Source organism: Catharus ustulatus, chromosome Z (assembly GCF_009819885.2).
Source record: "Catharus ustulatus isolate bCatUst1 chromosome Z, bCatUst1.pri.v2, whole genome shotgun sequence".
Classification (NCBI taxonomy): Eukaryota; Metazoa; Chordata; class Aves; order Passeriformes; family Turdidae; genus Catharus; species Catharus ustulatus.
Window position 1 is genome coordinate 28,099,867 of NC_046262.2, and position 22,561 is coordinate 28,122,427.

Consider the following 22,561-nt stretch of genomic DNA (forward strand, 5'->3'; position numbering starts at 1 on the left):
TATAATCGTGAAATTACTGTACTTTATTAACAGCAGACCAACTTAATGCTTAATTAGGCATTAATTAAGGCACTTATTGTTCTTTCTGAAGGAGAATCTTAGCCTATAGAAGAATTCTGCAGCAGCAAGAGAAGTCAGGGCTATGCTAGGTATAACTATTTTCCCAAAAATTCTCTCCGGGGTGAGGTGGTGGTGCAGGGACTGCCCCAAGGAGGAGGGCGGGCCAGGCGCAGTCCCGCCGGGAGTCGTTGCTTATCGTGCCGCTTATTGCGGGGATCAGGGGACAGCCGAGTGCCCTCTGTCAGGGCCGGGCAGCTGCTTCCAGGCAGGGAGGAGCGGGACGTGCTGCTCCAAATCAGACCACGTAGTTCAGGCCTCGGGACAGGTCTGCCGCTCCGCACTCACGAACGGGACCCACATATCCCACTGCCCCTCTCGCCTGCTCCCTCCTCCCTGGCTCAGCTGAACCAAGAAATACCTTAAAATCCAGCCCACGCATACACACACATGCACAAAAGGAAAATCAGGCGTGGTTTTGTTTTTTGGGTTTTTTTTTAGTTCATGACCGACATGGTGAGCAGCAGCACAACATTGGTTACTAATTAAATAAGCTGAGAGAGGAGCTTGTCATGCCAGCCACGGGTTTTTTGGGTTTTTTTACAGCATCACGAACAGGACAGGACTGTTGTGGAACACGTCTCGAGCTGTTTATTTTCAGTATCAGACTCATTACATGGTTGGGACAATGGGAAGGTGCCAGCAGCTCACATCGTCGGCAGCAGCCGCAGAACTTGGTGTTACAATGCACTTTAAAAGTTTTTTGACCAATCACAAAAAGTAAAAGCACATTGCCAGTAATTTTATCCAACCACTATAAGTATACATATCTTTGGATGAAACAATGCTTGCTTATTTTGAATACAATACCTGCTTGTAAGCTTTAAAATATAATGCACAGAGCTCCATTATTAAGCTTAGAACTTTCTAATATCTTGCTAGATATGCTTTTCTGCTTAGGGAGTTATTCTTGCCAAGCTTTAATACACAGACCATTGTTTTATTTATCCTTGCTTTCTACATCTCATATAACTTTTCTGCTGACAAATCTTATGGCTACTGCTTAGATCTAATTGCAGTTCTGCTGTTTCTGAGACCTGCTTTTTGCAGGTTTCCCAAAAACCTCTAATTTTAAGGATTCCCACAGTTATAAAACCATTTGGGTCCCTAGGAATATGGGCAGCACTTAGGATGAGGATGCACAAGGTGGCATCTTGCAGACTTCAGCTACTCTGTCCATGTCCTGCATTTCCTGGCAATGACCCCCTGACAGCTGCCAGACATCTCCTGGCCTCAACGGGGGTCTCTGGCCTTGTCCTGCTCCTCCTTCTCCTATTCCTCCCACCGCACACTTTTCTGCTTTCCCAAAAGCTGTGGGAGAGGAGTTGTGCCAGTCTCCAGCGTAGTCTTTGGTTTGGGGAGGCCCATGGGGGGACCCACATCTGGGAGGAGGGAAGAAGGTGAGGAGTAAGCAGGTGCTGCCTTCCTTTCCTCCTCTTCCTCCTGAAATGCCTCTGACTTCTCCCCAGATAACTAAATTATCCCAAAATGAAACTGAATTCCTCCCAAAATAACTCTGAATTCCTCCCCCCAATATATCTGAATTATCCCAAATATCTCTGCATTCCTCCCCAGAGCCTCCAAATCCTCCTAAAATACCCATGAATTCTCCTAAAATATTCAATTTCTACCCAAATACCTCTGAACCTCTACAGAGCCTCCCACAGAGCATCCTTTTGGCAGCAGCAGGAGCTCAGACTCTTCTCCAGGTCCTTGGGGAGTCCCGAGGGGAGGTGGAGCCTCATTTCACTCCAGCTGGGAAAACAAATGATAGGGACGGGTGTTATGTGACGGATGTGTCAGCCAAGCCCCTCTCCGCAGCTGGAGTGACAGGGACATGAAGCAACCAGTTGTCACATACCTCCTTAGGATGCTCCCAACATCCTAAAAGGAAAAAGGGAGAAAAAAGGGAATTAAAGACTGCATAAGCAGCACTTTGGGAGAGCTTTTGGTAAGGATGGCACTCTCCTGGGGCAAGCACCTGTCCTCCAGCTGCCCAATGAGTCTGTGGAACTGTGCAACACCCCCGGCCACCCGTAATGATTTTTCAGTGTGGGCAGCCGCCAAAGTGTGGTCCAGCTCAGCCAGCCGCCCCAGCACCGTGTGCTCCTGCTCCATCAGCAGCCAGAGCAGCCCCCCGAACTCAGCCTCAATGCGGCTCCGTTTCACTCATCTCCTGGAGGAGACAAAAAATACACGTGCAACCCCCAGACCCGAACCTTCGCCTTTTGACTTAAAGGACAAAAGTACTTACGTTGTAGCCAGGGGGGCTGTAACACTGGGGCAGGACAGGGGATGCCACTAATTAGGGTAATTACTGTAGGGTAATTAAGTGCTTCACCCCCAAGGTTCTCCTTTCCCCTCCCCTGTTGCCATTCCTCTTTATATTCTGTCCAAAACCAATACAGGCCCTGAGAAGCAGTTAATTCCATGTTAACAAATGTCTCTTTATGACTCAGACTGGGATGAAAACGAGCAGTGCCATGACACTGATTTAAAGTGTGGGTCACAAGCAACTGTACACAGAGGTGGTGCTTGCCAAACCTGCCCAGGGTCTGCACCAACCACTCCAGCTGGGCATAGGCTTTGCAGGGCACCAGGATGCCTCTCAGATATGATCCCACGTGCTCCTCCAAGAGGGGCTTGGGGAAAAATAAATACCCAAAGACCCATTCCGACTGCTGGATAACAGAGGGAACCCCCTGTACCACGTAGTCTTGGTATTTCTTTCCTGGTATTTCTTCTCTTCACTTACTCTCCAGTCCAGAAACTCTGCCAACACCTTCCTTAAGGATTGCAGGTGAAACTGGATTTTCTCATGAATACACCAAAACAAAACAACCTGAAGCAATCAACCCAGTTTGTTTGTATAATCCTACCTTCTTACATTATTTGGTGGAGGAAAGCAAATAATCCCCCTAAAAATGGCCCCTCACTGCCTTCCCTGGAAAGCAGAAATCAACTCACTTTATGTTTTCCCACAACTAGGATCAGGCACTGTAGCTTTGCTTTCCCATGAAGAAATTAAAATATTTTCACTTTGCACCTTTTTTCAGCAGGAGGGAGAGGAGGAAGGCCTGATGGGTCATAGGAAGGTGATCTCACCTTGCAAGTCTTGCCCGATCCTCCAAAAGTCCTCATGACCACAGCCTGTGGTGGCTCACCCATTGCCTCTCTTCAACACCAGGAGATGAAGCTCTGGCCAGTGTTAGCAGAGGGGTTTAGTGCAGCTGCTGTAGCCATGCTGCCCTCCTGGCTAGGAGAAAGGAGTGCTGGGGATTGGCACAGGGTGAAGGACCCTGTGCTTGGACCACCCCTGGATGTTCCTGTGCTCAGTTCCCAGCAAAAGCTGACCCAGCTGGAAAAGCAAATGTCATCACCCATGAGCAGTCTTTGAATATATATGTTATATGCACAAGGTTGTCTTATTTCCAGGCGTTGCTGTCACATTCCTCACCTGGAAGCTGCTCCCAGCTTTGCCTTGTTCACCTCCATCATGTGGAACAGGCCAGAATCAGATTTGGGGAACTAAGAAGGCAAAATTTAATCAATTTCTCCCTTTGTGGAGCCATGCAATAATGCTTTCTTTTTTTTGCAGTGGCTTCCCTCCCTAGTGCCTGCGTTGAGAAAATAAATGGCCCTGAAATGGGGGCAATCAGATGGTGCAGGAGGTGTCCAAGCACGTCATGGCCCCATCTGCAGGCAAGAGATAGGAGGGCTCCTCCCTTCTTGGCTGATAAAAGCTGGCAGACACTGAGACAGGACTGAGCTTTGGCTGAGCCTGTGCCAGAGAGAGGAGGAAAAAAATCGCAAAAGGAAAAAAAAACAGTGGAGAAGCAGCCCAATGGAGGAAAACCATCTGGAGGAACCCCAAAACAGCACCAGCAACAGCAAGGAAAACACCAAGAAGGTTTGAGTGAGGGGGAAAAAGTGCTGATAGAGGGGGTTATATCACCCTGATGTCTGTGGAAGGGTGGGGGAAACAGGATTTTGAGCCCCCTCCCTATCCCATGAACTCAAGAAGGCAAGTGATTTACCCTTGCTTTGGTCTCAGGATCTTTGTTTGGGATTTAAAGGTGTTTTGGAATGGAGAGTCATGGTGATTATTTGCTTCTTGTCTACCTGTGACAATCCAGATGGGGAATTTGAGTGAGAAACAGCATAGGTCCTGCTTTTATCTTCATCCGGGTGATTTTCTCACCTTTTTCCCACTTTTACTCATCACCCTGCTGCTTTAATGCCCTTATCTGCAGATTGGATGAGGAAAAACACATGGAAAAGAAGCAACTGGTTTTTTTAAACTGTCACAGCATGGTTTTATTAGATCGTTTTGGGGCTTTATTACTCATGCCCAGGGTCCTTTACCACAGACAATCCCTTGTTTGCATGCAAAACCTCACCCTGACTTCCAGAGGATGAATTTGAGACCATTTGGTACCAGCTTTTATCTCCCCCACACACATTTTCTCCAAGGTCAACAGCAAATTTCTTCCCTTCTCACAAGATTTCTCTGAATGTGAGATGTGAATGTGGCTTATCTCAATTTTAGGGACTTTCCTCACTCAAATAAACTTTGTCAGATTTGATTAATGAATGGTGGATGCAGAGATGGATTTAAGATGGATAGATTCAGCCTTCAACCAGCATGGAGGTTTGGGAGTATAATAATATCTACAATGGATATAGATTTATCCCAATGTTCTCCTCATAGAACATAGTCATCAGGGAATTAATTGATTTAACCCAACTCCAAGGGTCTTCCCATAAATGAACCAAGCTCTGTTGCAACTGTTGAAGAAAAAGAACACTATTTTCTTGAAGTACTTAGATTAAATGTGGTGGTTAAACATAATTTTGAATATAGAAAAGGACAGAAGCTGAGATGTGACTGTTTGAAGGATAATTCTTTCCTTTTCCTGTGCCTCCAGTCAGGAAGAGAGGACGCTGAGGGTGCAATGGCTTTCTTCCTCAAACCACGGCCATGCACGTGGCACCTTGCCCTGGACTACCACAGTGCCAAACAGTTTGAAGGTAATCAGAGGTGGCTAGAAAGGACCAAAGTACCTGTTCCTTGTGTTTTCTGGGCTGAGATGTTCAGTGGAGTTGGAGATTCTCCAGGTCCACCTTCTGTTTCCCTAGGGCCTCCATCTCCAACCTCCATCTGTTTGCTCTTCCATCTCCAACCTCAACTGGACATATATTCTCCATCTCCAACTTCCACCTCTTCACACATCTCCTTTCCTCTCCCTTTCTCTTTGAAAAGTCACCAGTAAAGGTGTTTTGGGGGTGTGTGTTCTCTAGGCTTAAATTTGGCTTCTGATTCATTCCCTGTTTTGCTTTTCAGTGGATGTAACCCTGGATCCAGCCACAGCGGGTCCAGAGGTGATCCTCTCTGAGGACCTCAAAGAGGCCACCTGGGGCAGACCTCGATGCCAGTGGCCGGAGGCTCCGGGGCGGTTCGACACTGACCCGTGCATGCTGGGCAGCGAGGGCTTCACCTCAGGCCGCCACTACTGGGAGGTGGAGGCCAGTGGGCGCTTCTGGGCTGTGGGAGTGGCCCGTGAGTCAGTGCAGAGGAAAGGGCGCATCCTCTTCAAGCCCAACACTGAAATCTGGGGCTTGCAGAAGTATGATGAGCTCTGCGTAGCCCTCACTGCTCCATCCAACACCTCTGTCCCACTCCTCAATGGGGAGATCGGAGTCTACCTGGACTATGAGGTGGGACAGGTCTCTTTCTACGCCGTCAGCAGCCGCCAACGCATCTTCACTTTTCCTGTGGCCTCCTTCAGTGGGGAGAGGGTCTTCCCCTACTTTTGCGTGCTCCTCTCAACCATTAAACTGTCCCCCAAGGGCTGATGCCCTGGAAGGATCCTCGCAAAAGCTGATTGTATCATGGTAGTTGGAAATGCTTGTTGATGCTCCTCAGTTTTTATTTTCCAAGTCTTGGAGTCATTTCTAACCCAGTTCCTGCTCCCACCTCCATCTTAGATATCTCTGTTCTGGGTTATCTCCACCGGGGTTTGGGTCTGAGCTCAGCACAGCTCATCTCCAGTTGTTAAATTTATCCAAAGCTCGTTAACAGGACCTGGGCTTCCCTGAGCTTGTTTTGAGATAAAAACTTTGATTTTTCTCCCAAATTCAGCTTCCTCTGAAGGTTCCTTTTGTTAACCTCAGTGCCCATGATTGGCTGGGCTTCCAGCACAAATTAAAAATCTTAAATTTTGCAAGCTTTGTATTAATATCAGCTTCTACCACAAGGATGTACTCACACCCACTGCCCCCGCTCTTTTCCTCTGCTGTTCCCCATGCTTGAAATGTATTTCTAAGTACTTAGCATGTAAATATGCTCAGAATAGAATAAAATCGTTTTTCTCTGAGAAGTAGAAGGTATCTGCATTTGTGCCACCACTAAGTTGCCCCAAACCCAGAAAGATCTCCCAGGGCTGTCCTGCCCCTCCACCCCACCCCCCTGGATTCTCCAGAACTATCTCACAGGGATCTCCAAAGGCTCTCTTGTCCCATAAACACCTTGTTGGTCCCCTGGAACTCCTAAAATCCCTTTCCCAGGGGCTTTCAAAGCCTTTTTGAGATTTCCTTTCATGTCCCTATGGTGCACCAGATGTCTGGGAGTGAGAAGGCCTCCCTGCAGCACCCGAGGAGCTGACACAGAGGTTTGGAGGCCGTCTCATCTTGTTGCCCTTGCCTGAGCTCTGCAGCGCATTTTTATTACAAATCCAGCTCCTCTCAGTGCTGCAGTGGGAAGAGGCGAGCCCATTGTCATCCAGGTAAGCACAGAGCCCACCGCCACGGATCAGAAACCTGGAAGTACAGAGGACATAACCCATTTCACATGGAGTGGCAGGAAAAAGGAGAAAAGTCACATGTAGGCTTCCCTCAGCTTTAGTTCTCAGGCATCCTCATGGGCACCAACGTGCCAAAATATCTATAGGTATTTCTTTTATAGGAATAGAAATAATTCAATATCAATATGCCAAGACTGACACTGACCTATTTCTAATATGGAACCCAAAGATTTGCAAGAAAAAAGCAAACTTAAAATAAAAAATCTAAACTTAGGATTTTCTCACCAAATGCACCACTCCCATCTTTTAGGTCAAAGGGGAAAACAAAGACAAGTTCCAGATGCAACATTGCTCTACCCAAACATTGTCCCATTACTACCTCTGGATGTACCTCAAGTACTAGAAGAAATGCACATTTTGTGGCTGAGGAAACACCAACCAACAACACACTAATGAAAAACATGGACTCACGGGTGAGACAAGGGCGAGCGGTTCACCCATTGCCATGGCTGCTCCTCATCCTCCCGCAAAAGGCCAATCCAGTGCTGTGAGATACCTTTGTATCTCATCACAAAGCTCTGAAAGAGAGGAAAAGGAAAGGTTTTCACCTTCTTCCAACCAAAAAAATCACAAGTTTACCAGTTTCTCATGCTGTTTAGGGCTTCTTTGGGGCTTGAACATTTCAATCTGTTACCAAAAAGTGTCACCTAGAAACAGGGGTTTATTCCTACATTTCTTGCAGCAGTTGCCTTTGGTGAGAGATTTGAAGACACCCATGTTAACATACCCTCAGGGCCTTTACCCCAGCTTCTCACCCCAAATATTCAAAAAAGATCCTGCAAGAGCAATCAAAGAAACGAAAAGGTTTCAAATACATTGCTTTTGGGTTTTTTCCCCCATGCTGAGCAGGTCATCATGTTTCCTTACCAAGTCCTCCATGGTGTCCAGCATGGCCAAAGAAGCACCAAATGCTGAGCAGTTGTCCTGGCTGGATGTCCAGTTCCCCTCAGCCTCAGAAAAATAGTAGCATTTTCCTCTGTACCTGATCCAGTCAAAGGGACACTGAAAGCAGGGCTGGACACGAGGCTGAAAAGCCTGCACTGTCATTAAAAATAGAACAACATTAACAAGCAGCACCTTCCCCTCACCTCTCTGGAGCGGGGACATCATCCTTCCCCCCATGGCTTCCCAAAGTCTTTCATCTGCCTCAACTGTGGGCAAAGAGAAAAATTAAGATATCAGGAGAAATCTTGTGAGAAAATATGCTCAAATCGTGGCCATTGTGATGTTGGACAAGAAACACAGCTGCTGCATCTTCAAAGAAGGAAACAGGGTGGCAGACTTAAAAAACCCCACATTTTAAAGAGGAATTTCAGAGTAGCCCTATCCCTAAACATGCCCTTGGGTGTTGCTTTCTGCCATTACTGCAAAGTAGTGAAAAGGACAGGAAAAAAAAGTCCTCTTATTCCTTCAGACTTCTTGACTTAGTGGGACTCACGCTAACATCTTCAGGTCCCTTCTTCTCTGAAAACAATACTTGTGTGACTTTACTCATGAAATGCCCCTTCCTGTCGATTTTATAAGGGTCTCTAGATGACACAGTTCTCACACCAAGGGGATGGGTTTAGTCTTCTGTAGAAAGACTGCTCTGAAACATCCTTCTCCCAGAGGCAACAGCAGCTTGGGCAAACTTTGCCTTCCCCAGGAACATGGAAGTAGATCTGCCACGAATGCAACAACCAAAAATATCTCAGAGACATTACCCGTGAGACTAAAACTTCGACACTCACCTGCAAAAACGGTGGCTGTGATGAACAGAGCCGTGAAAAGCACTGCCAGCATCACCTGGCAGGTAACGCGTGCCTCCGGTTTCATCTCCATGCCGTGACCTGCAGGAGAACAGATCTTCAGAAGACACCTCTGAGAGGGCTCCCAGGGCAGCAACACCCTACAGACGATGAAAGATTGGTCTCATGCCAATGTCAGTGGACTTGGTGCCATTTTGGGTGAGAAATAGCAAAAATTCTTCTTCATGTGGAACAGAAATTTTTTTTTTTAAATAGGATCTCTTTGGGGAACAGTTTCCTCCCCAGCTCCAGGTGAAAACTCCTGAAACATATCATAATTAAAATTTTGCTTTAATTTCTGGGGTTTACCAGATTATAAAAGTTCAGTGGAGTTTTTTTCTCCACCTAAACTAAGGGTCATGGTGCCTTTGGACACTTTGGGTCATTGTCCCTCCATTTTCTGTATCTTATGATACAGAATATGCACTTTCCCTTTACCATCATCAAAGATAATTCTTTTTTCCTAGGAGTTTTATCCAAAAATCTTAGTGTTTTCATTCAGTAGAACTTTGGTTTTTTGACCCCATCATATGAACCAAATTTCATGGGAAAAACCCTCCTCTCCCCTCTTCTTCCTGGAAAAATATTAGAAAGTAAGTCAGAAGCCAAATATGCCAAATATTTTTTATAAAGTTACATAAAAAATTTTTTTAATCAACAATGAAAAATCAACAAATAAATTTAAATTTTTTTAAAAATCTAATTTGAAAAAGTAACAAATGTGCTAAAAAAAGATCCTCAAAAATCTTAGTCCCTGGCTGGATAGAGCAAGATGATGGATAAGGCCCCAGAAGCCCCTTTTTTACCTTTCTGGGTGCCAAGGGGATCATAGAGATGGGAACAAAAATCAGGAAAGCTGAAACAGGACAAACAGAAAGCTGATTTCCCCATGAAAACAAGACAACAGTAAATACTTTCTGATGTGTCCAAACTGGATTTAAACACCAAATTTCTTTTTGGGATCTTCTATAGTTCAACTCTTCAAAAATTTCTTTATTCTAATACAGAATAAATCAGAAAATTCAAATATTTGTGTGGGGGAAAATACACCTAAAAGGAGCAGTTACTCAGGAGCCTCAGGAAGGGTTAATACTAAATTAAAATAACCCACCATGTCTGAAATTAGTCTGTTCAGAGAAAAAAAATCTATCTGCTGAGTAACAAAACTTTTCCCTCAAGGGAAGTGCTTGTAAAAGCTTTTTCCCCCTTACAACTTTATGTCAGCTCTGTTTTGTTTTCAAATTACAGAAGTATCAAAATAAAGCCCAAAGCCAGTGATTCTACAGTTCATTGCCCTAGAGTTACCTGCCCTCTTGCTCCTTTCCATGCCCAAAAATCCAGAATAAACTGTCATTTCCTCCATTTTTGGGGTTCCACCTCTACAGGTGCTCTTGCCTCACCTGTCAAGCAAAGTTCCATCTATCAAAGGTGTCACAAAAGCTCTCATCCTCAACTGAAATTTTCACATCATTTAAAATTTTCTCCCTGTGCCATATTTAAACTTTTCTCCCCAGCTCAAATTTTCTCACTTCATTAAAATCTTGTCCCTGCAACTAAAATTTCATCTCCCCCCAGTTAGTTTTATCCCCAAATTATACTTTTCTCTCCTTGGTTAAAATTTTCTCCCTGTAAGTCAAGTTTTCTCCACACAGTCAAACTTCCATCCCAAATTAGTTTTCTCCACCAATTAAAATCTTCCCCTATCAAGGTCTCCTCTGTTCACATTTTCTCCCTGCAATTAAAATTTTCTGCTATAATTAAAGTTTCCTCCCTGCAAAATTTTCTCCCCGTAAAGTTTTTCCCCAATTAATATCTTCTCCTCTTAATTAATATTTTATTTTCAATTAATACTATCCCTCCAAAATTAAAATTTTCTCCCCTAAAGTTTCCTCCCCCCACTTAAAATAATCTCCGCCTATTAAAATCCCCTCAATTGAAATTTTCTCATGCAATTAAAAACTTCTCCCTGCTATTTCAATTCTCTCTGTCAATCAAAATTTAAGACCCCCTCCCCTCAGCCCCCAGGCCCATCCCAAACCCTGTCACCTGTGTCTGCTGTGTAGGAATAATCCCAATGCTGAAACACAACCAGCTCCTGTGAAGAGAAATAAAATATTTTTAAAATGTTGTTTTGGTTTGATTTTATTGTTTTGTGAGGGATTTTCCCATCCCTGCTCAAGGGCAATGAGGAAGGGGGTTGCCTGCCCAGAGCCACCTGGCCACCCAGTGAACCAGGGGTTCCCCTCCAGCTCCACTCAGCATCACTTCACCCTCTTTTCCAGTATTTCCAGATTTTTTTCCCAGCTAGGAAGATGGATTGTCCAAAAATGATTTCTTTTAGTGTGCAGGTGGAGGAAACACTGCTGGAGATCACTCTGTTCCAGGATGTCAGGGCAACCCAGGACAGCCCTCAGGGATTCTACAAGGTTTAAGTACAGTTCCCTTCAGCCCATTTTGTAATTATTTTAGCATAAAAGTATTTTTTAAAAGCTACCCAGCTGCAGGGTTTTACCCAAAAACCTAATTTATTTTGTATTTTTAGGGGTTTTTTTAATCACCGGTCACACACCCCTGGAGCAGCTGCCTTTGCAGAGGGCAGGAAGGCTGGCTGATAGCAGCTCACCACAAAAACTTTCTGTGACAAAGAAAAGGCTGTGGGTGGAAAAGAAACTAAAAATAAACATGAGATAATAAAAATATAACAATAAAAATTACATAAAGACAAATGTAAAATAAAAGTATTTTTAAATTAACTACAATTTAAAAAGTAATTTGAAAATAAAAAAAAACACAGTGCTTTTCCTGATGAAGTCTTAAACCTTTGGGTTTATCCTCTTATTTACCTTATTTCTGGCTGCTGATAGGGATTTTGGCAAATTTCTGCTTTTTTCCTTGCTTTTTGGGGGTATACGAGGAAAAAAATATCATTTTTACCTCTGTAAAAATGTGTTGCTTTGGGATGATGTAGCACTGACTAAAACCTGGGATTAACACCAAAAAAACCTAAGGGAGGGAAAACATTATTGTAGATTGGAAATTGGTGGTTGCTTCATGCAGTTGCCAAAGAATCCCAAATCTGAGGAAAACATAGATCTAGTCAGTGTAAAAGGATACATTAGGAGTGGGAGGATGGGCTTGTAGGAGAAAAAATCAAAATAAAATGAAGTAACAAATAACATAAAATTAATTAGCAGCCTGAGGAAATCCACATTCTTACCTCTTGCTGGGTAGGAGCTGGGCAACCCCTGACCGCATTGGATCTCTCTGCCCCAGGGTAAAACAGAGGCCAAACATTGTTTCAAAACCAGCAAAATAAGTCACATGGAACAAAAGGAATTTCAAGTCACTCCCAGCCCATATTTTGGGGAAGAAACACCGAATGTCACCTGTCTCCTCCTGACCTGCCTGTGGTCACACTGATCCAGCTCCTGACATGCTTCAACCTTACAGTCAAAAACCTTATTTAAAGGCTTTTTTGACACAATCATTTATTAATTCTGCTCTCACAGATGTTCAGCACAACCACCAAGCTCACAGATGTTCCTACACCTCCAGGTGTGCCACCTCTTCCTGGCTGCCGGACACCCATTCCCTCACCACCTTCCGTTTACAAGGGAAGGGTGTAGAACACATACATATATATCTATATATATATGTATGTATGCGCAAACAGAAAAGCAGATAAAAGCCCCAGGAAATACCATTTCCTGGAGCTGTATGCAGATATGAGTGCATTGTTCACAAGGCACAGGTTGTCCAAGGACAGTGTCACTTTTGGGCTGCTCCTGGGACCTTCTGAGGAACCATGGCAGGGGAAATTGTTTATGCTGATTTAAGGCATCTTGGGGATGGGTCCTCTGCTGAGAATCGCGGTGGTAAGTCCCATTTTGGTGGGGGAAATGCTTGTTTCAAATTTTGGGAGAACTTTTGGATTTGCTTAATTTTAGGTTGCTTCTTCATCTCCATGTTGAGGTTTCTAAGATCTTGGAGAACACTGTTGTGGGTAAAATGTCTTCTCAGGTGGGATCCTGGCTTGAAGAGAGGAGGAGAAAGAGAAAGGAAAGTTGGGAGAGGGTGTCAGATATCTGGAAGCCATTTTGTTTCCAAGACTCTTCACCTAGGGCGCAAAATGGGCACCAAGAAGCCCAACATGAGCCAACACACCTGGATGGGAAGGAAAGCTGCTGAGATCCTGTCTGGAATCCTGGTGGAGATGAGAGCTGGAGTGACCTCTGTCTCACCAACTCCCAGATCTACCAGGAGCTCTAAATTAAACCAATTTCAGAAGGTTTTCCATCCCCCAAGCTCCATCATTGTGTGCCCAAGGGGGCTCCTGAGGCTCCTGCAGCCCCTCCTCCACCTGAGAAACCACCCTGACCCTAGACCTCATAAGTGCTGATTTACTTTTTATGGAGGAAGCAAAGAAGCTGTAAATTTCTGCTCAAACTCAACAGCTTGACAGAGGGACTTTTTAATTTTCTTCTCTCTAAACCCCCAGCTTTTTTGTCTTTCATTTTTAAAGTAAATGTGGCCTCTTTCAGCACCTGCCTTCTGTCCATGGTGGCACAGGCTCCTTTTCGTAGTCGGGGGGCTGGGGCAGCTCATCCTGCTGGTCCTGGTGGTGGTGCTGAGTGTGCGGGGTGAGTAACCTACTCTTATCTACATCTCACACTCCAGTGAGCAGCCAGGGAGGGAAAACTGGGGTTTATTTCAGCATTTCAGTCTTTGGAAGGGACAAGATTGTCCTGTAGAAATGTGACATCACCCTTCAAGAATAAACCCATTCTGAGTAAACTTAGGTTATACCCATGGCTATCACAAAGGGGTGGAGAATACAAACCACAGTTTTCAGGCTGGCTTAAGCAACTGTATGAGAAAATGAAACCCAGTTTTGTGTGGCTTTTATTCCCAAATGGCTGCAGCTTCTCACCCCAGATTACTGCTCCAAGTTTTTCAGGGCTCCCCACAGCCAGTGGTGACAAGCATTCCACAGCGGGGCAGTGGGATCCAGGGAAGGAACCAGGTGGAGCAGTGCATGTTTTCATCCCTGGTGCGGTATTTCTGCAAGCCCCAAGGGGACAGCCCCACAGGTAATCCCCCTTCCCATCTGGCTACTGGGAGATGCTCAGGTGAGACCTTTATGGGGGTCTTCTGCTGCAAGGAGAGAGACCCTTAGGCCCTTGGGGTTGTGAGGCCAGAATTATTTGGTAAAGAGGAGAGCTGCAAGGTAGAATACTCTTTTTCGTGCAATTGTTGCTGATTCCTCCTCCATGGAGGAGCAGCATCAGCCCTAGGGGGGAGGTTTCTCACCAGTCTTTCTTCACCTCCACCAGCCAATAATGTCCTTGTGGCCAGCCAGCCCTCAGTAACCCTCCTTCTCTCCAGTGGCTGGAAAACCACATCACATCAATGTAAAAAACTCAGCAATGGGGAAAGAGCCAGGGTGTGGGATGGGGAATCCCTCAGTATGTTCAGCTGGTGGCTGGGGAATAACCTGACAACCCTTGGGAGTGCCCCATGGCTTTTTCTGCTCTTCAGACTATGCTGGTTGCAAGCTGTGTCCCCAGGACTGGCAGCTCCATGGGGAAAGATGCTACTGGCTCTCTGAGGAATTGGGAAACTGGACTCAAGGCATGAAAAACTGTGAAAATCAGGACTCCCAGCTGGTGGTGCTCCAGGACAAGAAAGAAAAGGTAAATAGAGAGGAAAAAGGTTTAAAAAGGACATAAAATTCCTGATTTTTAGGTGGGCGGGGAAGAAAAAAGTGCCTAGCAACAGGAGGGCTTGGGGAAGCATTCGAATTGTGGGGGACATTCATGTCTCATGAATTTGAGAGTCAGATTTATTCAGTGAATTTGATTGCCATGAAATCCTCCACAGAGAGGTTCTGGGAGTAACTGATCACTTCTATTTTCCAGGAGCACATCAAGACCGTAACAGGCAAAAGCCCATTACCAGTGTGGATTGGATTAAGGTCACATCAGAAGGTGTGGAGATGGGTGGACAACACACCTTTCAACCCCAAAATGTAAGTGTATCCACAGAATGTTGATGTAAACAGAAGCTTTGCTCCATTTCAGACCCAGCTCATGCCCTGAGCCATCTCTCCAAGATGTTGGAATTTATGCAAATTCCCCCCCAGCAAAGCTCGGTAGACCAAAAGTTGGGGAACTGTACTGAATTACAGTAACCCCACATGGTATTGCACCAGACCCATGCAATAACATGGCTTTTCATGCCCCACACATGCTCCTTGCAGATCTTACTGCAGGCACAGCAACTCTCCTCAAATCTGGTGACCCTCCAGCAAGAAACAATACATGCACGGTGAGACAGTGTAGGAAAAGGGCAGAACAACCCACCTCTCCTTTTCTGCAAGATTTGGAGAGTTTCCTCCTCTTCAGCAATACAATTTTTGTTTTACAGGCTTGGTACCTCTCTGCATGAGATGGGTGAAGGGTGCGGGACATTGAGAGCCAAGGACTTCAAAGTTAATAGATGTGATGCTGAACACAAGTGGGTTTGCAAAAAAACCCCTTTTGTGCTCTGCTCTGTGACAGCAGAACATGGAGAGGAAAGTGATGCCTCCATCTGACAAATACCCACCCCAAAATGCCCATCCCACTTGCTGCCAATATGTGAGGTGAAATAGCCCCATCCTCACAGATAGAGCTTTGCAGGAGAAATCAGGGTTTGCAAATCCTTACCATGAGGACCAACACCAGTTTTGGGGGCACAGATAAGACCCTGAGCTGGGAATCAGAAAGGCCTGTGCCTCGGGCACAGTGTTGATAGAGCTATGGCATCAATAAAAGCTTATCAAACTGGTTTGCTTCAATTTATTGAAATAACACAGGCAAGAGCACAGGTGGCACATCATGCAAAGTTCACATATACATATTGCAAATTTCAACACCAAAAAGCTGTTGTGAGTGACAGATATTATCTGTATGCATCTCTCCAAGCACAGCTGAGAGTGTCAGCACACTGACGCAGGCAGCTGGGTTTTGCTCAAATTTTGAAGACCTGGAGGGGTTTGTTTTCCTTCTGAGGTTTTTTTTGTTGTTGTTTTTGTTGTTGTTTTGGGGCTTATTTGTTGCTGCTGTTTTGGACAGGCTTTCCGTTTTGGTTTGTTTGTTTGTTTGTTTGTTTGTTTGCTTGTTTTTGAGGGTTTTTGGATTGCAGGTTGGGGTTTTATTTGTTTGTTTTTTACCAAATTTCCTCCACACCCTTTTTTTGATCACCTTCAAATGGGAGAGAAATCTGCTAGCGGCACAGAAACTTCTGCTCCCAATTCCTGCTGAGGGAAGGGAAGGGAAGGGAAGGGAAGGGAAGGGAAGGGAAGGGAAGGGAAGGGAAGGGAAGGGAAGGGAAGGGAAGGGAAGGGAAGGGAAGGGAAGGGAAGGGAAGGGAAGGGAAGGGAAGGGAAGGGAAGGGAAGGGAAGGGAAGGGAAGGGAAGGGAAGGGAAGGGAAGGGAAGGGAAGGGAAGGGAAGGGAAGGGAAGGGAAGGGAAGGGAAGGGAAGGGAAGGGAAGGGAAGGGAAGGGAAGGGAAGGGAAGGGGATTCTGTGAGATTTGATTGATATTCAAGAATCACCTCCTGCAAGATCAAAAAGCTCCATCACAACAAGTAGGAAATGAAAGGCAGCTGGAGACCGTAATAAGTACGTTGCTCCTAACCGAACTCAAAAGGAAACACATAGAAGTGAAAGCTATATATATATGTATGTATGTAAAATGTATGTATTTATACACAAATTACTAAATCAAGTTGATTTCTTGGTATTTTCAGTACAATTAGGAGTTGCCTCACACAGGCAATAGAATAATAGAATAATTAAATATTCTAATCCACCTCCTGCAGGAATAAAATTAAATTTTTTATATGAAATTACAGCATTCCAGTGTTTATTCAGCAAATGTGTAATCATAAAGTATGTTTATGTGAAAAACAATCATCATAATTTTCAAAATGTACTTCCTCCAGAGAACCAGCATGTAGAAAATAAATGCTGTGTAATTTGGCTAACAAACTATACAGCATGCAAGCAGTGCTCTACAAACTGAGGGTGCAAGTATCCATGTATTATAAGCAAAAAGGTGATGCCAGTCTCTAAGGGACAAGGCATTCACAACACTTAACAACTTTGGTTTTGTTGAAAGCATGGCATTACCAGTACACCAATCCTAATCAAATGGGGGAAACAGCGGAACTGTATAGAGTACAGCTCAAAGGGTAGCCCTGCAGGGGTGGATAATGAAAGTTGCAGTGATTAACTGGCTTGCCTTACTTACACATGCAAAGTTCTATTTTGTTCCCTAGGGATCTCACTGCTTTTGTTACAGCAGCTGGCCATCACACTGGTACCTGTGCAAAGCTGAGTGCAGATGATGGAGGAAGCAAGCTCTCCTGGTTACTTGCACAAGACGAAACGCACTTGGGACTCTGCACATGTGGATGGGAAGAAATAGGTTACCCCAGGTCACCATGACCACATATCATGTTCTTGAGACTGTACATCTTGGATGAGGGAGGTGAACTACCCTGGGTCACCACAGCACAGTCTTGTCAAGCCCTACACCACACTTATCTTTAGTTCTTTTCTTCCTTCAGAAGCCTATTAACTGTGTTCTGAATAAAGGAGGTCAGTGATGCTCCATACAGGCGGCACAGCCAGGGAGAGAAAATACTTTCATAAGCTCCCAGCACAGGAGGCAAGCTATATGTCACACTGTCAAGTATCTGGATTAGAAACTATAGCAGGGGTTTTGCCTTCCTGAGATGTGACACTAGCATGGCCACAATGGATATTCTGCTATAAAAGCTGCTCCTGCCTTCACTTGGACAGGTTCTGTGTCTTTACAGAAGCAGGGACATGTTCTCTTCTAATCAGAGGAAAAACAAACCCTGCAGATTGTGCTACAAGGCTGACAAATTTTGGAATAAGTTAATAATGAGACTATCACGTTTGATCATATTCAAAGTTTCATCTTTTTTAGCCACACTGCTTTTCTGTCTTTCTAATGAATCCCAGCTTTACAACAACCAAGAAAAATTACTGTGAGCTTTTGACACTGAAAAGAAGGCAATACTCGGTTTTGCCATATGAGGCAAATGACTTCCGATGTACCAATGACATAGGGGCACTGGTCCCTCTTGTGAGAAATATACTTTGCTATTGTCAGTATTTTCTAAATTTAAGAAGTTGAAAGAAGATAGTATGCCTCACAGCACAATAACCAAGCCAAATCTCAAAGCTATATATTTTTGGAGAGCCAGACAACAAGAAGGCGGAAAACTGATGAAATTTCAGGAATGAAGGATATATCAGTACTATGGAGAATAAAGAATGGATATTCTATAGGGCCAGAATATGCTGATGAGATGATTAAATCTTCTGGCATTACTTAAAAGAGTTATTACTGATCTGTCTTTTCTTTCCTGACACACAGAAAAAATCTGCTATGCCCAGGACACAAACAAGCTTTATACACTATACTGTTACCTGACAGCATGGTACCCACAAAGCTTGCATGAAAGTACAGTAATTTCACGACCATAAGGCGCACCGGACTATAAGGCGCACCCGCCGTGAGTTGGCAAAATTCGCAACTTTGTGGATCAGATAAGGCGCACCGGACTATAGGGCGCACTTTTTTTTTTGCAGCGAGGCTCCGCCCCCAGCTCCCTCCGCACGGTTGCTGGCCGAGGCCCCGCCTCAACCTGGCAGTCATTGGCCCCCGGGCCCGCCTGTACCTGGCAGGGGCGGTGCCGCGGGGCCCCAGGCCCGCCTGCATCCGGCGGGGCCGGAGCATGGCTGCCACCCCTCCGTGCTGCCTCTCCGGGGCCAGGCTATGGCCGCCACCCCTCCGTGCTGCCTGCATGGGGCCGGTGGGTGCCTGTGGAGGGGCGGCTCCGCCTCCACGGGGCCGGGGGGGTGCCTGTGGAGGGGCGGCTCTGCCTGCACAGGGGCGGGGCGTGCCCGCCCCTGCTCCGCCCCACCTCCACCTGGCAGCCATGGCCCTGCCGGCTCCCCCCGTGGCTCGCAGCTCGCACTTCCGGGTAGGCAATTTTTTTGAACTTTGTCCATCAGATAAGGCGCACCGGACTATAAGGCGCACTTCCGGGTTCCAGGGAAAATTTTAGTCAAAAGGGTGCGCCTTATAGTCGTGAAATTACTGTAATCATACGAAAAAATGAGCACTCTCTGTACTAAGCCAGATCACTTTTTTTTCGGCTTTGTTTAGGCTTTTATATAGAGATAATAACAGATTCTCTCCATTTGGTCTTTGCATCCTTGTTTTTCATTGATGTTTTTGAACCAGGAATAATATCACAAATTACTCTTTAATATAGCAGCAACTCTTAAAACCATAAAGCAAAAAAGAAAGGAGACAATTACTATCTGAAGCAAAATATCTTGAAAAATAAGTACCAAATGTACAAGAAATATTTTTACACGGGGGACATAGAGTATATTTTTAATTTGCTGTAACAGAATATTAACCAATTTTAGCAAATTGCCTGCAGTTTTAGAACATACATGAATAATCAGTGACCTCAACAATAGCACTCATCTGCCACCCAGTGTCCATTTGCCTTTTTCCCATCTTACAAGAACACACAATGTGAAGCCTGAAGATTACTATCTAACAAGATGAACTCTTCATTATTGTGTTCTGGCTGAATGTAACCAGCAAACTAGACTGCTATCAGAAACAAGAAAGTTAGGGTGAAGAAACTAAAGCATCATGACCAATCCTAACAAATTAATCAAAGAGTGTAATCAGAAAATAATTCTTTTTTCTACTCAAGTGTGTAACCACAATATACAAGAAACTATGAAGTAAAAAGAAATACTAGTGGAGGAGGTCCTTAAATTTATGAGGGAGCGAAAGCTAAGGGGCATGACATAAAACTAACACATACTAATATCCCTTAGAGTATCAAATGAATTAGCATATGCAAAAATATTTACTTGTCTGTGGAAAAATATTTACTTGCCTATTACCTGAGGACACAAGATGAGTTAATCCAAACTTTACATTAAGTGGGAGATTAAAAATAAACTATAGCAGAGTGGCTGAACAATAGAATAATATAATAGATTTACTGTTTACTGTTTACATGTGGTACAGTAATCCAAAGCTACCTTTACTGGAAGGAATGGAGGAAGGACAACAAAGGAATAAGAAGAGTGGAAAAATTACAGATAAGAAAGGAGATGCATGAAAAGTTACTTTCTACTTTGGTTCCTTGAGTATTTGTTCTAATATTATTATTATTATTAGAATAGAAACACACATAAAAGTAGTATCAGGACAGACAGGTTCTGATGGATTTACAATCCACCAGGACAATGGGACGAGTCAGGGCTTCTGCTTGACCTTCTGTTGATTTTACAGGAATGGCTTGCTCCAGAAGGACAAAAACATGAAACTCAGCTAAGACAAAGGAAGTCCAAGTGAATTAAAGCTAAGGGATGAAAACATTTTAATAAAACACATGCTTCTGTAGGTGACTGACTGTTGAAAGTTTACTAGCAATGACAAAACAGAATGTAGACAGGCCATTATTATAATTTTTTATTTCTCTCCCCATCCTCCTAAAAGCAATAGATTTTGGCTTTTAAAAGAGTGCCTAATGATTAAATGTGACATAACCTGTCATAGACTTCAAAATGAAAAACTGGAGATATTAAAATAAAAAGCACAGTGTCAGGTTAGCCTAGTGTGTCACACTAGGTGTCAGGACACAGCCTGTCCTAAGAACCAAAAAATTATGTAATTGATTTGAGGGGAGCTTGCTTATAAAGACTGACATTCAAATGGCTCAAATAAGAGCAACATAAAGAGGGAACAACATGTTCCAGGTCATGTACTCTGGAAAAACAATCAGAGAAACAGACTCACTATGTGAATACAGGGATCTACTTTTTCAATTTTAATTATCACCTATTCAAATGTTTTAAAAATCACGCTCACTTTCTGTATTTTGCTTTCAGCAGCAGGGTCTAAGGCGCTTTTAAACAGCTTTGGGAAAACAGTAAGAAGAAAAATAAATTCATTATAACACTAATTAAACCAACCAGAATTCACAAGAACACTTTGATACCTATTCAGAATAATTCCCATATTTTGTGCCAAGCTGCCACTGAGAAAATAACTTAGCTAAAATTATATATTATAATATAATATTATATATATACTATATTCTATATACTATACACTATATTATATATTACATATTACATGTTATAATCAATATTAATATTAGGATGTGATTTACATTTTTATTGGAAAAAACAAAGATGAAATTTCATATTCATTCATACCAGCATCAACCTCAGAACCGCCTGTACTTTGTAGGGGGAAAAAAAATCAGGTTTACAGCACCCTAACTGCAACTCTTTGAACTGTAAACTAGCAGAACCACAAGTACAATTAGGAAACAGATGTTTGAAAAACACTTGAATTCTTGGCCAATCCTACAGAACACATTCCAAAATAAAAAATTAAAAGCTGTAACTCTAAACACCTTAAAGGACAGTATTTTTCCACAGAGAATATGGGCAAATGAAAAAATGTAAGGAAGTTTTCCTTTATGTTTCCCTGTATTATGTAAAGTTTGTCTGAATATCTTATAAAAACAAAATCACTTAAGATATCATCTATGAAATGCCTTTTAAGAAACAAATTCAAATGCTTTTGTCTGCCTTTAGCTCTTACCTATTTTACTACAATGAATTATGTCTTGCTCAAATACTCTTTGCACACCTTGGAGTGAAATTCTGATCTCTTTGAAGTAAATGATTACCACTGATTCCATTTGGGCATTAATGTTGAACATTCTACCTGTTTAGAGAAGCTGAATTCAGCGGCATTCCTCTTGTTTTATTAATATTTGCTACTCTTTCTTTTTTTTTTTTTTTAACCCATCAACATCCTTCTTCAAATGGCAGCGGTGTTTTCAGACAATATTTTAGCAATAGACTTTTTTAAAGAGTGCTGACCTAAGCCATGTTTTCTCCAAAATAATGGGCTGCTTCACTGTCCATCAACACCTACTAATGAAGGTCACAGGCACAAAAAAACCACTAATGTGTCGTGAGACAAAAGATGAACTTATCTAACAACACCTACTTCATGTGAATTACTTCACTCTTAGTGTAAGTAAATATATGAGAAACTGGTCTTCTGTGGAAGTGGGTTATATTTCCCACTTCTGGTCATTGCATGGCTGTGAGGTTTTATTGCATAGAGATTGAAGAGTCATGTGTTTAGAGTTATGTTTGCCTTGAGACAGGGAAAAGGCCTTAATGAGAATTATACTTTAGCTTTCGTGTGTAGTTTTCCACTTGTGTCAAGGACAACCACGGGGGAAAGAAAAAGCAATCATGCTACTCACAGAAAGGCCTCTTGCAAGCCAGATGTAAACAATTTTAGAGAAACACATGGGTAGTGAGAGTAATTTGAAAAACAAACAAGACTTTCAACCAAATAGATAAGAAATACTGTTCCTCTAAACTTACTGCATTCCTGTTTTGCAATGGCTTCAGCATGGGCTTGCTGAATCAGTAGATGCCACCAACTCTGTCTTACACAATTTTTTAAAAAACAATCTTTAAACTCAACATACATTAACATACAGTAAGGTATGAGAAAAACACTGAAGACTCCTCTTATCATCAGTTTCAGGTGTCTGAGTGATATGTAAAAGGGCACCAAAACCACTTGTCTATCATTTATTTAGATCTTTGTTTACATCATATGTCTTCTATACAGACAGAAATC

General features: G+C 43.5%; 2 protein-coding genes and 1 long non-coding RNA gene across 6 annotated transcripts; 1 reads left to right on the forward strand and 2 right to left on the reverse strand.

Moving 5' to 3' along the window:
• Positions 1–584: 584 nt before the first annotated feature.
• Positions 585–3,732, reverse strand: LOC117010797. Of its 3 annotated transcripts, XR_004420764.1 has the most exons (6): positions 3,575–3,732; positions 3,223–3,475; positions 2,099–2,293; positions 1,979–2,001; positions 1,757–1,872; positions 585–1,499 (listed from the first exon to the last, which is right to left on the reverse strand). It is a non-coding gene; the product is annotated as an uncharacterized LOC117010797 (long non-coding RNA). The 3 variants fall into 3 exon arrangements; XR_004420762.1 differs by having other exon boundaries at positions 585–1,872; XR_004420763.1 differs by lacking the exon at positions 2,099–2,293 and having other exon boundaries at positions 585–1,872.
• Positions 3,733–3,864: 132 nt separating this feature from the next.
• LOC117010794 (butyrophilin subfamily 1 member A1-like) lies at positions 3,865–6,500 on the forward strand. 2 transcript variants are annotated; one of them, XM_033085778.2, is made up of 3 exons: positions 3,865–4,027; positions 5,046–5,148; positions 5,462–6,500. In XM_033085778.2, the coding sequence occupies exons 1-3, from the start codon at positions 3,962–3,964 to the stop codon at positions 5,971–5,973; spliced, it is 681 nt and encodes a 226-aa protein (XP_032941669.1). In that variant the 5' UTR covers positions 3,865–3,961; the 3' UTR covers positions 5,974–6,500. The 2 variants fall into 2 exon arrangements, with proteins under 2 accessions (XP_032941669.1, XP_032941670.1); XM_033085779.2 differs by having other exon boundaries at positions 3,934–4,141.
• Positions 6,501–6,563: 63 nt separating this feature from the next.
• LOC117010796 (C-type lectin domain family 2 member B-like) lies at positions 6,564–10,149 on the reverse strand. The gene is made up of 5 exons (XM_033085780.2): positions 10,073–10,149; positions 8,711–8,809; positions 7,848–8,020; positions 7,392–7,498; positions 6,564–6,936 (listed from the first exon to the last, which is right to left on the reverse strand). The coding sequence occupies exons 1-5, from the start codon at positions 10,128–10,130 to the stop codon at positions 6,723–6,725; spliced, it is 651 nt and encodes a 216-aa protein (XP_032941671.2). The 5' UTR covers positions 10,131–10,149; the 3' UTR covers positions 6,564–6,722.
• Between the last annotated feature and the right edge of the window lie 12,412 nt (positions 10,150–22,561).

Excerpts from the sequence above, each read along its gene's own strand:
- LOC117010794 (XM_033085778.2), top strand. The coding sequence starts at position 3,962 with ATGGAGGAAAACCATCTGGAGGAACCCCAAAACAGCACCAGCAACAGC. Across the intron at positions 4,028-5,045 it reads GCAAGGAAAACACCAAGAAG|TCAGGAAGAGAGGACGCTGA; the intron begins GTTTGAGTGAGG and ends CTGTGCCTCCAG. Across the intron at positions 5,149-5,461 it reads CAGTGCCAAACAGTTTGAAG|TGGATGTAACCCTGGATCCA; the intron begins GTAATCAGAGGT and ends TTTGCTTTTCAG.
- LOC117010796 (XM_033085780.2), bottom strand. The coding sequence starts at position 10,130 with ATGGAGGAAATGACAGTTTATTCTGGATTTTTGGGCATGGAAAGGAGC. Across the intron at positions 8,810-10,072 it reads GGAAAGGAGCAAGAGGGCAG|GTCACGGCATGGAGATGAAA; the intron begins GTAACTCTAGGG and ends GTTCTCCTGCAG. Across the intron at positions 7,499-7,847 it reads TGGACACCATGGAGGACTTG|AGCTTTGTGATGAGATACAA; the intron begins GTAAGGAAACAT and ends CCTCTCTTTCAG.